This window comes from Myotis daubentonii, chromosome 1 (genome assembly GCF_963259705.1).
Source record: "Myotis daubentonii chromosome 1, mMyoDau2.1, whole genome shotgun sequence".
In the NCBI taxonomy this organism is placed as follows: domain Eukaryota; kingdom Metazoa; phylum Chordata; class Mammalia; order Chiroptera; family Vespertilionidae; genus Myotis; species Myotis daubentonii.
The window spans coordinates 87,050,188-87,066,280 of record NC_081840.1 but is presented as its reverse complement, the minus strand read 5'-3'; the positions used below and the strand labels follow the sequence as shown (position 1 = coordinate 87,066,280).

Below are 16,093 nucleotides of genomic sequence, written 5' to 3'. Positions count from 1 at the left end.
CTTTCTTGCCAAACTTGTAAACTTTTGTCTATTTAAAGTTCATTTAGTTCAGCCTGTCGTGTTTGGGAATAACCTACATATATTGTTTGGATTGATGAGTAAAACTTACAGTGAAACCTTGCCTGATGAGGGGTGAATTACTCCTAAGTTCTTAGATAGAGGGCATACACCTTGACTACATCTCCACCTGTAGACATTGTCCAAAGTCACTCAAAGCCAGAGGAAGCCTGGCAAATGGCTAATGAGACTGGGGTACCTTCTAGAACTTCACCACACGCACAGAAGTCCCTAAGAACTCCCGTGGGATTCCCAAGAACAATCAGGAAACATCTCCATGCCCTTCTTTTTGAACAACATCAAATTATTATTTATAGTAACCCTCAATACACACAGACACGCACACACACAGACACGCACACCCCCGGCATAGTTGCTGTCTTGTGGCTGAAATCTTCAACCTCCCTGTAACCAATCTTTCTCTAATGGCTAATATCTATGCATCTTTTAAGAGAGCTCAGATGTTCTCGCCTTCTAAATCAGCGGTTCTCAACCTGTGGGTCGTGACCCCTTTGGGGGTCGAACAACCCTTCCACAGGGGTCACCTAAGACCATCGGAAAACACATATATAATTACATATTGTTTTTGTGATTAATCACTATGCTTTAATTATGTTCAATTTGTAACAATGAAATTGGGGGACACCACAACATGAGGAACTGTATTAAAGGGTCGCGGCATTAGGAAGGTTGAGAACCACTGTATGGTAAATCTCCCTGACTCCCTCGAGCCAGGCTAGATTAGGCAGGCCTCCTAGGTACACCCATAAACTCTTTATCTTAAATTTTGTCCATTGTTTCATAGGATACATCTGAATCTTTCTCCATCTCTAGAATGAGGACTGTAAAGTTTGTCTTATGTATCATTTTCATTTCTAGCATTTCATAGCACTCCCTGCAACATAGTTGTGGCTCAATGTACATGAAATATATGAAGAAGACAGGGGTAGCTATTCCCATTTTACAGACTGAAACATTGCACATTGGGGAGGTTAAGTGTTCCAATTACACAGCTAACAAGTAGCAGAGTGCCAACTTCATTTCCAGTCTTTAATTTTTAATCTCTCTCCTCCTTTAAGAAGTTAGACTACAGTGAGTGCATGACTATCCCTAAAGATAAATGTTATTTTTGTAGTTGGAGGCAATCTGGGCAGACCTAATATCATTTATTAGGGATCAGAAGCATTTATCTGCAGCTTTAAGATAGCAAATAATAGTCAACTGTAGTCCTCAAGTCCTGCCAGTCAAGATACCACCTGAGATTCTCAATGATGCAGTGTTTTATTTTGGAAGACTTATGTAATACTTCAGGAAAGAATCTAACTGAAATAAAAAAAAGTTCTGATTAGCCAGACTTTTAAAAACAAACTAACATTCTTTACTTCTTTATTTTTAAATATTTTTATTCAAAATTTATATGCCTCTTTTACATCAACTGCACTTTCTTCTTTTTACCTTCACCCATTTCTTCACCCCTCCAACCCCCACCTCTGGCAACCATCAATCTGTTTCTGTGTATTTATCAGTTTATTTTTTGTTTTAGATTCCACATTTAAGGGAGGTCATACAGTATTTGTCTTTCTCTGATTTACGTATATCACTTAGCAAAATGTACTCAAGTTCCATTTACATTGTCATAAATGGCAAGATTTCATTCTTTGTTATAGCTGAATAATACTCCATTTAATTTATATATGACAATTTCTTTATTTATCTATCAATGAAAATTTGGGTTGTGTCTACATTTGGCTATTATAAATAATGTTGCAATGAACATGGGGGGGGGCATATATCATTTCAAGTTAGTGTTTTTGTTTCCTTCAGATAAATACCCCAATGTGAAATTGCTGGATCAAATGGCAGTTCTTTTTTAAATTTTTTGAGGAACCTCTATACTGTTTTCTATAGTGGCTGCATGAATTTATATCCCCACCAACACTGGACACGGTTTCCTTTCCTCTACATCCTCACCAACACTTGTTATTTCTAGTCCTTTTGATAATAAGTATTCTAACAGGTGTGAAGTGATATTTCCTTGTGGTTTTGATTTGCATCTCCCTGATGATCTGTGACACTGAGCATCTTTTCATGTACCTATTGGCTCTATGTATGTCTTCTTTGGAAAAATCTCTATTTAGATCTTCTGCACATTTTCAAGTGGAAACATTTGTTTTTCTGCTATATAAATTCTTTAGATATTTTGGATATTAGCTCCTTATCAGATATATGATTTGCACATATTTTCTTTCATCTAGTAGGTTGTTTTTTCATTTTCTTGATGGTATTTTTTGCTATGCAGAAGCATTTAGTATAATGAAGTCCTACTTAATTACTTTTGGTTTTTTTTGCTTTTGTTTTTGGTGTTAGTTTCAAAAAATCATCACCAAAACCTATGTCGAGGAGCTTACTGCCTATGTTTTATTCTAGAATTTTACAGTTTCAAGCCTTCTGTTCAATTCTTTAATCAATTTTGAGTTGATCTTTTTATGGTATAAGAGAGTCATCAAGTTTTATTGTTTCACATGTATTTGTCCAATTTTCCAACACCAGTTATTGAAGAGACTATCCTTTCCCACTGTATATTCTTGGCTCCTTTGTCATAAATTAATTGACCATATATGCATGGGTTTATTTCTGGTCTCTCTATTCTGTTCCATTGACTTATGTTTCTGTATTTATGCCATACTATTTTAATTACTATAACTTTGTAATACAGCTTAAAATCAGGAAGAGTAATACCTCCAAATTTGTTCTTTTTTTTTTTTACAAGACTATCTTGGCCATTCAGGTTTTTGTGTTTCTCTACACAAAGCCTCTCATGAAGGGATGGGCACCCTTTGCCTAGGCACAAACTGGTCAGCTGACTGAGACGACTTTTTTTGTTGTTGTTGTTGTTGGCTAATGTAAAGTTTATTTAAACCGAGTACTTTATATAAGCTTAGCCATTTCATCTTTCCTGAAATTCAGTGATTATGATTCAACTTTACAAGGTTGAAGCAGTCTTCTATGTAAAACCCCATATAACTTTTTGAAATATAATACATTTACACCAGCGAGGAAATGATAAAAACCTGTAAAACCACATGGGACTTGCTGAAATGCTGCCTTACAAACAGAGGGAACATTTCACCTCAGCACACACACGTGATTTTTTTTTTGTTTTTTTTGGATTTTTAATGACAGAAACAAAATATATATCTAAAACCGCAGCTTCTGGAAGAACCATTTGTTCTTGCCGGTCTTGCATCTCTCTTCAAACTTGACTTTGGCCTCCCGCAGGGCCTTGCATTTTAGAGCGGGGTCTCTGAAAACGTCCTTGTTGACAACAGTTTTGTCCAAGGGGATATCCACAGAGTACCTTGTGGATTTTTTTTGTTGTGGTTGTTGTTCAAAAAGACTTTGATTTTATTTTGTGTCAAATTGCCTATTCTCAGTGCAGGTGACCCCCTCGTCCCCAGGAAACACATGGAAAGGTCGGGGTGAGGGGGTGGCGTGCCATCTGTGAAGTCTAGGATTAGACTTTTAGGATTATTTGTCCTATTTCTTTGAAAAAAATATCATTATAATTTTGATAGCAATTTCATTGAACCTATAGATTTCTTTGGATAATATGAACATTTTAACAATATTAATCCTTCTAATCCATGAGTATGGAATACTTTCCATGTATTTGTGATTTCTTCAATTTATTTCATTAATGCCTTTTAGTTTTCAATATACAGGTCTTTCACTTCTTTGGGTAAATTTATTCCTAGTTATTTTATTCTTTATGATGCAATTGTTAATGAGATTATTTTCTTTATTTTTTTCTGATAGCTCACTGATAGTGTATAAAAACACATTTTTTGTCTATTTATTTTGTATTTTGCAACATCAGTGAATTTGCTTATTAGTTCTAAAAGTTTTTTTTTAATGAAGCCTTTAGGGTTTTCTATATATAATATCATGTCTTCTGAAAATAGTGCCAGTTTTATTTTTTCTTTTCCAATTTAGATGCCTTTTACTTCTTTTTCTTCGCCAACTGCTTGGCTAGAAGTTTCTGTACTGTATTGAATAGAAGTGGCAAGAGTGAGCATCTTGTCTTGTTCCTGATGTTGGAGAAAAAGCTTTTAGCCTTTCAAAATTGAGTGTGATGTTAGCTATGGGCTTATCATATATGGCAATTATTATGTTGAAGGATGTTCCCTCTGCAACCACTTGTTGAAACTTTTTATCATAAATGGATTTTGAAGTTTTTCAAATGCTTTTTCTGCATCTATTGATATTATCATATAATTTCTATCCTTCATCTTGTTAACATTGTGCATCAAATTGACTGATTTATGAATGTTGAACCATCCTTACATCCCTGAAATAAATCCCACTCGATCATGGTATATGAATCTTTTAATATACTAGACGCCCGTTGCATGAAATTCATGCAAGGGGCTTGGCCCTCGCAGCTGCAGTGGCTTGCCTTGGCTCTCGCAGCCCTGGCTTCATCCAGAAGGTCATCCAGTCCAATTAGCATATTATGCTTTTATTATTATAGATTATGGAATTTTATTTGCTAACTAGAGGCCTGGTGCACGAATTCATACACCGGTGGGTTCCCTCAGCCTGGCCTGCACTCTCTTGCAATCCGGGACCCCTTGGCAAATGTTGGACTGCTATTTTCATCCCGATCCCATTAGGCCAGGCCGAGGGACCCCACCAGAGCATGAATCCATGCACCAGGCCTCTAGTATGCATATAAGTTCTTTGGTTAATCTCTCCCTGTCCTCCCCTTCTCCCTTTCCTTCTGAGATTCATCAGTCTGTTCCATGTTTGCATGCCTGTGCGTTGAGTATCTGCCTCCTGGTGGTCAGTGCACATCATAGCTACTGGTCGAATGGTCAAAGGTCACTTAGGCTTTTATATATATAGATACTAGAGGCCTGGTGCACAAAATTCATGCTCTGGAGGGGGGGCCCTCAGCCAGCCTGCACCCTCTTGCAGTCTGGGACCCCTTGGGGGATGTCCATCTGTCTGCTAGGCCCACTCCCCTAAGCCAGCAGGTGGACATCCCTCTCAGAGTTGAGGAGCCCTCACTCCTTACCACCTGCCTGCTTGCTGCTCCTTACCACTCAGCTTGCTGTTCCTTAGTGCTGTTGCGCTCGCCAGCCATGAGCCCAGCTTCTGGCTGATCAGCGATCCCACTGTGGGAGCGCACTGACCACCAGGGGGCAGCTCCTGCATTAAGCGTCTGCCCCCTGGTGGTCACTGAATGTCATAGCAACTGGTCGTTCTGCCATTTGGTTGATTTGCATATTAAGCTTTTATTATATAGGATTTTGTTGAAGATTTTGCATGTATGTTCATTAGGGATATTAGCCTATACTTTTCTCTTCTTTTAGCATCCTTGTCTAGTTTACCAAAACAGCATTATCAGGGTAATGCTGGCTTCATAAAATAACTTTGAAAGAATTCCCTCCTGTCCTATTTTTTGGAAGAGCTTGAGAAGGGCTGGTATTAATTCTTCACTGGTAGAATTCACTAGTGAAGCTATCTGGTCCTAGACTTATTTGTTGGAAGGTTTTTGATTACTGATTCAATATCCTTACTAGTAATCGATCTGTTCAGATCTTCTACTTTTCTTTAAACATTCTTAAAGATAATTTTATGTCCACTTGAGAGGGGTGAAGAGACTACCAAAAGGTAAGCTCCTACCTCTCTGAGCCTCTGCTACCCATAGTCACCATACTGCCCTTGTTGCTGGTTGAGAAGCCCAAAACATTGGAGAGCTGCTTCCTGGGCATTTCCACTCAGATGTTCCACAGACCATTAAAAGAGCTACAAGTAGCTTCTTTCCCCCTTCAGCTCCTCGCCTGAATTCCTCATCTCAGTGAGTGACAAGTCCATCTGCCAGAGTGCATGAGCCTGAAACATTCTTAAATACTGGTGACCAAGTCTTATCAGTTCAACTTCCTTCTTCCCGTTTCCATTGCTGCTATCTTAGCTCAGGTCCTATTTCTCACTTGGATGACTAGAATAGCCTATTAAAGAAGCACTGTGTAGTCTTGTCCTTGCCAAGCTATTCTCCACACTGCTGCCAGAATATTGTTTAAAAACTGCCAATCTAGTCATGCTGGGTATCCTTTAGTGGTTCCAGCTGTTTGTACACCCTGCCTCCTCTGTGAGAAATATTCTTATTGTCACTTCTGACCCTGAGCCAGTCTCAGTGAGACTTTTCCTGGAAGGCTTTCCTGATTTACATACATCTGTCACCCTCTGTCTCCCATTGTCTCTACATCACAATGCCTACTTCAGCCAGCACTTAATAGTAGAAATCAATAAATATTAGATGTTGAATGACACCAAAGACAGTTGAATCCAAAGCCTCCTCTATTCTTTCTCCTTTGTGAACCAGAAAATGCAGTATCATTCCCCTCATCCAATGTTTATTGATTTTTTTCAGGCTTTAGTTTCTAATTCAGTCTCCACATTCTCCATTAATTTATTGTAAAAATTTTCTTACTTTTCAACTACAATTGGCATATATTATTAGTTTCAGGTATATAACCCAGTGATTGGACATTATATAATGTATTAATTAATTACCTCGATAAATATAACACCATCCATAGTTGTTACAATATTATTGACTATATTCCCTATGCCATACTTTATATCCCCTCCATGACTATCTGTATCCTTCTCCATTCATTTCCAACCTAAAATCTTTAAGACGAAAGCAGTGTTTCTCAAACTGCATCTGAATCACCTGAATGACTTGTTAAATGACGTTGGACACCATACATTCCAATTTAGTAGATCTGGAGTGGGGCCCAGAATTGGCACTTCCAACAAATTCACAGAAGATATTGATGCTGCTGGTCCAGAAACTATATTTTGAAAACCACTAGAGCGATGGCTCACAGCTGGAAGTAAGCATTAGGACATAATCATATCTTGGCCCACTCTACCTACTGAATCCGAATTTTCATTGGGTTGGGGTAGACGGGCATTTTTTTTTTCAGCTTGAAAGCTCCACAGGTGACCCTGGTGCACTATCCTGGTTAAGAACCATGAACTCAATGATTAACTCCAGGATCTGGGCTTCCCCTTCTTCCCAAGCCTTACTTTTCACACCCTTCCAACTCTCAACCCTGCTCTCCAGTCATATGGAAAAGCAGGCGGTCTGATGATTCCAGACCTCTGCTCTCTCTCTCTCTGAGCCCAGGATTAGTTTTAGTTATTCATTCATGCATCTATTCATTCAGTGAGCCCCAGCATTTGCCAGGCACTGCTCCAGATTCAGAGCAGTGTGGTAAACACAAAAGACACAGCTCTATCTCATGAAGCCCACCCCATTGCTCTGAGCTCCCCATCTCTCTCATTGCTTTCCCTTCTCTCTTATTGCACAGACAAATACTGGCTTAACATGAACTGCACTGTCTTGCTAGACTGTAAATTTCATGAAAGCAGAGGCTGCGGTCTTTGTAGATGCTCAATAAACGTTTACTCATATTAAACTGAAAAGCTCTGCCCCTGACCTTGCCCTCTTTCAAAATTCATCTCCAGAGTCCTCTGTCTGTGATGTCTTTCCTGACCTGCTCTGACTCACTCCCACCAGTCAGAACAGCTCTGCCTTCGATGAGCCCCACCCTTAACCTCATGCAGATTTTAACTCAGCATTTGTGATCTTTTATTCCATATTGTTTACAGATCTGGCTCCTCCTACCAAACTCTGGGCCTCTCAAAGTCAGGGACCATTTTATTTTGCCTTTTAATTTCTGTACTTCATATAGCAGGTACATATAATACTATTTGCCAAATCAATGATGAAGTCAATTTTGTTTTCACTGAAGCCTACTTTGCTAAGTTTTGCCCAAACTTCTTTGTGGCTTTAATAAAATATTCTTAATATTCTTTGCAGTTCTCCATAGTAGAAGAGACTATAATTTAAATTTCATAAAGTATGGAATATGCACAACATGGAATTTAAGGGGAAAATGTTTATCAATGGTTGGAATAAAATCCTTCAGAGAGAGAGCAAAGCATGACTTATGGATTGCCCACTGCATTCTGACCCAGGTTTCTGAGTTGAGGTCTTAGCTCCATCCTACACTATCATCCTGGACAAGCCAGTCTCCCCAGCCATTTTGCCTCCCAGTTCCATCATTTATAAGCTGAATAAAAGACATGGTTTGTAATCTAAGTCTTGCCAGCAAGTAGGATGCCAATTAATGAATTCAACAGAATCTTTGAAATTCATGTAAAAAATGAATTTTTTGCAGTAGAAAGAGGTGTTGGGAAAAAAGAGGGTTATACTTTACAAAATCTATAAAACGTAGGTGTTCTTAACAAACTCTGCTCAGGGCATCATGCCATGAACATAGTAGGTCTTCAATGAATATTTATGAAATGAAAGAAACCAACCCATCTATAAATGCTTTCATTTAAATTGGTGGGAATCAAAAAGCACCAACCTGCTCTCAGAGGAAAAGTTGTTGGGTGACTGAGACATTGCATATCCCCCAGGAAGTCACAGTTTCCCACTTTGCAATGCTGGAGCCAGTGCCAAATGTCCCCCACAGGCAAACACACTCTGTGACTAAAGCTTACATGGCCTCACAAGCATTCGGGGAAATCTTCCAGCCAAACCTATTCATGGCTGCTAAGCACACGTTCATAGTTGTGCCCCTTGGTACACACCTGTCTGTCAAGCCAGAGTGGTAAATTCATTTCTAAATGATATTTTGGTTTTGTAAAATTCTTAGAAATTTAAGATCATTATTCTATGTAGAATCTGAGTCCTCCATTGGGTAGTCTAGTACATTTTCCAGCTATATACTCTTTTTATCATGGGTGTGGACAAGGAAAGAAAATAAAAAAATATATGAATTGTACCACCAACTTCATTTTCTCTTCAGTAGATTGGAGATCTGCATATGGAATGAAGACCCTAGAAAGCCCACACTATTCCCACAATTGCTTATCGGAAACAATGATCAGTCTATGCAACAAAAGAAAAAGTTAATGAAGTTTGTGTGTCAAGGAGCAGATCATTTTACAAGGCAATGTTCTTAAGGTTTCAGAATTAAGGATTTGACTGTGGGAGCAAAGAGTCTTGAGGGCAGAACAACCCAGATAACCTCACCCACATGCATTTCTCACACAATGCTTTTCTGTGTGTAAACAGAAAGTAGAAAATAGTATATGGCTTTTGTCCTTAGTATTAAATAGCTGCTTTTTCTTCAGCACACTCTTAAATTTCTGCACAATGCACAGCCTTCAGTACCCCAAGGAGCATAAACAAAAGATATCAGGCAAGTTCACCTACTCCCATGTCCCTGAACAATGCTTGTTGTTAACTAAGCAATTCCCAGGGCAGAGTTATGATTTGTGGAGCCCAGAGTAAGTACTCAGGTTGGGTCCTTGGAATCTGAGGTCAGAAGCACGTGGTGCCCGTTCAGTCTCCAGGGCTTTAGAAAACATGAAATTGTGACCTAAAGTTTGTGCTTGCGTGTACACCAGAGATCACTTAGGCATTTAGGGAAATTAAAGCACATTGAGGCCTCAAAACAGCTTATTGTTTATGCTCCAAGTTTTAACCTTTTCTTTCTTATTTGCTTCTATGCTTTTCTTCTTGAGAATAAATGTCTACTGAATTAAATGAGTAATCAAATATATATATGTAACATGTCTATGGATAAAAGAAATCCTGACAGAGCAACAAAATATATAGAAAAGTAAATTTAAAAATGTATTTCTCAGTTCTTAAACAGAATTATGACTCTGATCCTTTTCCTGTATTCTTAGATCCTGGATCATAGCACAAGACAGAATCTGTAGTCAGCATACTTAATTTATCCCAAAAATTTATGTGGGGATGTAAAGTCCAATAAAAACTATAAGTACTTAAGAGATAGCTGCAAACAAGTACCTAAAAAGATTTCTTTTCCACCTGCCTTTCAGGAAATATTTTAGCTAGAGTTACACCTCATAGGGTAATAAGATGCTCTTAATATGTAACAGACTTGGGGGAACAGTACCGCTCCTTAGTTGTCCGGCTCAAGTATAAAAGTAAAATAGGTTACTGCTTCCATTTTTATGTGTATAATTATTATCAAGTCATTAAAACTATGAAATAATTAAATTTCATTACTACTCTTTTACTGTTTAATTTTTACTTACTAAATATTAGCATTAAGCTAGGAGAGACAAAAAAGAAAAAATATATATACACAGTGTTTGCATAACTTTAGAGCCATTGGAAATATCTGAATGCATGATAATTATTTAGAAAATGGGTAGATAATATAATGTAAATACAGCCATATGTCTCAGGCCAAATAAAACGGCCCATGGGTTACTGATGTTGCTGGGTCCTTTCACTCACCCTAGACCCGTGATTGGCAAACTGCGGCTCGTGAGCCACATGCGGCTCTTTGGCCCCTGGAGTGTGGCTCTTCCTAAGCCTGAGGAGTACCCTAATTAAGTTAATAACAATGTACCTACCTATATACTTTAAGTTTTAAAAATTTGGCTCTCAAAAATAATTTCAATTGTTGTACTGTTGATATTTGGCTCTGTTGACTAATGAGTTTGCCAACCACTGCCCTAGACAATTCAGATGCTAGTCTATTATACCAGTTGACTTTATATGAAGCAAACCGATCAGCCATGGTCTCTAAACAATTATTAAATATCTACATTTTTCAGGAAAATTATGTCCTACAAAGGTTCTGGTGTTTAAAAGATACATAGACAAACTTTAAAAGAATGTTTACTCCTAATAAGGGGGAAATACACTGAAAAATAAATTTATAAAGAAAAAACACCAATACTATAGGCACGATATAGTCACACAAAGACTGGTAAAATCACAAGGCTGTTTTTCAATAAATCCTAACAAAGTGAGGAAGTTCTGCGTTAGGTGACAGAGGCTGGTAAAATCTACAGTCTTCAATTCTATGGATGTTGACTTAATGCAGATTCGTCACTATTATGAAAAAAATAACTGGAGTTTATCCCTTTTAGATCCCAGGCTATTTCTGTATAGAAAGGGAAACATCTCTCAAGGCACGGATGAAAAAGAACATAAATGCCTACCTATTCTAGCGAGCTGCTTCTTATCTGTTACCTAGGGAGGAAATGCCTGCCTCACGCCTGCCAGTGCAAAATCACCGAAAAAGTGGAGATTAGTGAGGATAAAACAACACAAAGCGGAGTTCCCTACCCTGTGCCTCCCACCGCATGAACTTTGGACATATCAGCAAACTCTTCCTTTCTCTTGCTGCCGCTGGTGTACTGCTCGCTGTACAGCTTGAGGGACATCTGCTCAACAGCATCTCTTTGTGCTTCCAGGTGGCATAGCTGAACCTCGGCCTAGAGAGGGAAACAAAGGGGCATCGCTGTTTTAATCCAGAAGGAATGCATTTCAAGTGAGGTGCAACAGCTCAAAGAATGCGAATTGTTCGTATCATTATACTGCTCCTTTTCAGGTTGGATTTAATGGGATCAGCTGGGCATATGCCAGAATTATATTTTAGCTCTGAATCTTATAAGTTCCTCCTTAAAGTAGAGCCTGAATAAATGAACTCTCAGAAGACTTGGTAAATATCACAAAATATCCCTGAGATCATAATACTGTGTGATGAGACTTTACATAAAAATTCTGTGAAATTCCTTAAGAATATTCTTCCTCATATTGCCACATATGTAACATTTATTTTTTAAAGACCCCCCCTCTAACCCATACATTTGCATGGACACATATTCTGAATGCTTCTCATTATCTTTCCTGAGGAGAATAAAAAAGCCTAGCACTAATTCTAATACCTCTTCAATAATGATAACAGACTTCCTTTATTACATTTTTTGTTCTCTGTATTATTGTCTTAATAATTTTAAAATAGAGGGAATGGTGGTTTTGCCTATGTGCAGGTTTGAACTGTTAAAACTTTCATAGTTATGTGGGCTCACTGCAGTAAGGAGAGGTAGTAAGTTCACCATGCTGTTTTCTATCAAACTGAGGACAAAGAATGCTGAATAATATTTGGCATGAAAATGTATTAAATAGATGCTTTATTTATTACAGCTGTTGTGATCTCTGTGGCTGCAGGGTTCCCTAGTACACCAGATGAGACCAGGAATGAAGTGTTCTCGGTGGCATGCTTGCCCCTGCATGCATGCATGGCAAAAGGGGGAGGCAATGCTGAGTTCATGTGCTCTACAGACCAGTGGAACTCTTATTTTCTTTTGACACACTTTACTAAATCCAAGAACATCCATTGACATTTCTGATAAGCCTTAAAACTGCTACTTCTTTATATTTTAACTAGGGGCCCGGTGCACGAAATTCATGCACTGGGTGTGGGGGGGGGGGAGTGTCCCTCAGCCCAGCCTGCCCCCTCTCACATACTGGGAGCCCTCAGGCGTTGACCCCAATCACCCTCCAATCGCAGGATCGGCCCCTTGCTCAGGCCTGACGCCTCTGACAGAGGTGTCAGGCCTGGGCAGGGGACCTTCATTTCCCCCCATCACTGGTTCTGCCCCCAGCCCAGGCCTGATGCCTCTGGCCCAGGCATCAGGCCTGGGCAGGGGACCCCCAGACCCCTCTGATTGCTGGCTCTGCCCCTTGCCCAGGCCTGACACCTCCGCCAGAGGTGTCAGGCTTGGACAGGGGACCCCCATCTCCCCCCGATCACTGGCTCTGGCCCCCCCCCAGGCCTGAGGCCTCTGGCCCAGGAATCATGCCTGGGCAGGGGACCCCCATCTCCCTCTGATCGCTTGCTCCACCCCCCACCCAAGCCTGACGCCTCTGACCCAGGCTTCAGGCCTGGGTAAGGGGACCATCATATCCCCCCAATCCCTGGCTCAGCCCCCTGCCCAGGCCTGATGCCTCGGCCAGAGGAGTTGACCCTCATCATCCTCCGATCACCAATCACCGGATCGGCCCCTTGACCAGGCCTGAGGCCTCCAGCAGAGGTGTCAGGCCTGAGCAAGGGACCCCCAGCTCCCCGCGGTTGCAGGCTCCGCCCCTGCCCAGGCCTAACGCCTCTGGCTGAGGCGTCCGGCCCGAGCAGCGGGGACCCGCAGCTGCAGCGGCCCCGCGATCGTGGGCTCCACTTTAGGCCCAGGCAAGGGACCCCTAGCTCCTGGGACTGCCAGCTTCGACTGTGTCCAGCTCCCATCGCTGGCTCCACCCCTACTTCCTGCTATCACTGGCCAGGGCGGCAAAGGCGCCTGATTCTCCGATCATGGCTGGGAGGGCCGCCTTTGCCCTGCCCCCCAGCTCTTAGCTCCCCCCTGGGTTTCCGATCACTGTCAGTGGCAGGGGGCTTCTTCCTGCTTTCCCTTTCACCTCCCTGCATTGTGCCTACATATGCAAATTAACCGCCATCTTGTTGGCAGTTAACTGCCAATCTTAGTTGGCAGCTAACTGCCAATCTTAGTTGACAGTTAACTGCCAATCTTAGTTGGCAGTTAACTGCCAATCATAGTTGGCAGTTAATTTGCATATAGCCCTGATTAGCCAATGAAAAGGGTATCGTCGTATGCCAATTACCATTTTTCTCTTTTATTAGCTAGGACTAGAGGCCTGGTGCATAAATTCATGCATGGGTGGGCTCCCCCAGCCTGGCCAGCGATCAGGACCAATGGGGTCATCTTGCCCAGTCCCTGTTGGGATGATCAGGGCCGGCCAACCGGCGGGAAGGACCACTGGAGGTTGGCTAGCGGTGGGGAGTGACTAGGGGAGGTTGGCCAGCTGGGAGGAGTGATCGTGGAGGTTGGCTGTGGGATTGCACTGACCACCAGGGGGCAGCTCCTGTGTTGAGCATCTGCCCCCTGGTGGTCAGTGGATATCATAGTGACTGGTCAACCAGTTGTTGGGTCATTGGGTCGTTTGGTCACTGAGGCTTTTATATATATAGATTACATATTCTCCTAGAAAAGCACTTCTGGGTAGTTGCCAGAATTCTATAATATGTAAGAAAGGTCAAGTCAGACACAACCTTTTACTCTTTGTATCCAGAGCCAACTGTGGCCTTTTGCCTAGTCTCTAGTTTTATAGACTCAACCTGAGAGTAGAGGGGAATGTTATTATAAAGTGTCACCTTCTTAAAAGTGCAAGTCAGGACTCAGTAAAGGAAATGCGGAGCATATGAAATCTAAGATATCAATCCGTTCTAGAGTTCCTACGTTATTGCTTTCCACAAGCAGCTCATCATTACTGCTCTGCACTGCCAAGGAAGAGCTTTTGAAAAATACTAAAATTACTTTAGTCTCATAATTGAAGTTTCAGAAATCAGTTAAAAAGGTTATGTGAACTTGCCCAAACTAATTGGCTTGAGTAAGAGTAGACTCAACTGGATTAAGAATTATGTCAAACACTAGAAAGGAAAGATAATGTTCTATGGAGCATATTCAGTTTGGGGGAGAAGGGTGTGGCTGGTGAGAAGACACAAAGGAATTTAGCACCTTTATTAAGGATGACAAATAGGAGGAATGGAGCATGTTAATGGCATTACAGACAAGTCTCAATCCAGTGACATGCAGATATCATAGAACTTGGAGGAATAATACCTAGAGACCTAAGAATGGTTTTTAAAGGGGGGAAGGTATAAAATTGAATATAGGAAGTCAATAATTAGGAATAAAACAATAAAACATAGCTCTCAAAAGAGCACACACCATATTATGTGATTAAATCAATGTGAGATAACTGAGCGATGTTGAACAATAGCCAAAGAGCTTAAAAACAATAATTTTCCCAAATGCCATCCTCACTCCATTCCTCCCCTCATCAAAGCTATAGGGATAATGAGGAGGTCATCCCACACCAAGAATTCTATTGGGAACCCCATGAGAATAATGCTTCTGCACCATAAGGTGCCAAGGGGCATGTTTGATTCTGAGAGGAGGTTCCTGTTCGTTTTTAACCATCCTCTGGTAACAAACAAGCTTGTTCTGGGTAATGATCTCACAAATGTGAGTTACTGGTCACAAAAAGGATCGTAAGGAGGGATGTTGACTTAATGCAGACTCATCACTGTTATGAAAAAATAATTGGAGTTTATCCCTTTTAGGTCCCAGGCCATTTCTGTATAGAAAGGGAAACATCTCTCATATAACAGGGATACATGAAAAGGACTTCAGAGAACAATGCTGAAAGCAACTTGAAAGATAATTAGTCGCCCAACAAAAATGATTGAAATGTTGCAATCTAAGGCTTTTATTGCACAATATCTCACTGGCATTTGACATAAAAAAAAAAAAAAACCTTCCCGGCACAAGGAGATGAATTAGATGGCCCAAGACTTTCCTATCCATCTCTATTTCTATCTCTGTTTTCAGTGATTCATTCCTAAACATGATGATAAAGATAGAACCAAACTGGCTGCTTCTGCTAAGGTTGAATACCTTTGCAGTCTAAATATCTCTGTAAGCTGGCTTCACTCTTCTTCATACTATATCTTAGTCCAAAGGTAAATTTTTAGGTGGAAGATTTGAAGAAAATGCAGTTCTTACAAAAATAACATTGAATCTTTGATTAAAAAAAATTATTTATTAGCATTTATGATAATAGTGGATACTTTTTAAAGTTAATATATTTTACAAATGAAAACTTAGCCTGATTAAATAATATTACTGATGTGTAACCAACAAGATTTGGCAACTTACTCATTAAGGAAAATAAGAAGAAACAAGAAGTCCCACCTCACATTTCCTGGGAGTAGGAGTATCAAAAGAGCAATGCTATGGTAGATGGAACAAATAAGCTGGATTTGACCAAGTATTTTGTTTGAGGTACTGAGGGAAACCCAAAGTGGGGTATTTAGCAAGCAAGTAAAAATGTTAAGACTGAAATATAAACCTAGAGGCAACAGTCGGCATTGGGAGATGAAATCAGAGTGCCCTGGAAGAGAAGATATGATAGGACGAGAAAAAGGATCAGTTCTCATTTACTCTGGTGTAAGCCTGCATTACAGCTTGGCTGACCTAATGAGATGGATTCTCAATCGCTCTCCCTCCATCCTTCTTCCCCATCCCCAAACCCACGTTATAG

The 16,093-nt window shown here is 40.4% G+C and overlaps 1 protein-coding gene across 2 annotated transcripts in view; it reads right to left on the bottom strand.

Moving 5' to 3' along the window:
* AKAP6 (A-kinase anchoring protein 6) overlaps nucleotides 1-16,093 on the bottom strand; it is a 502,115-nt gene that overhangs the window by 135,005 nt on the left and 351,017 nt on the right. For both annotated transcript variants that reach the window (XM_059710250.1, XM_059710259.1), the window contains exon 8: nucleotides 11,261-11,409. In XM_059710250.1, coding sequence (XP_059566233.1) covers nucleotides 11,261-11,409 — 149 coding nt within the window. The remainder of the gene's footprint in view (nucleotides 1-11,260; nucleotides 11,410-16,093) is intronic.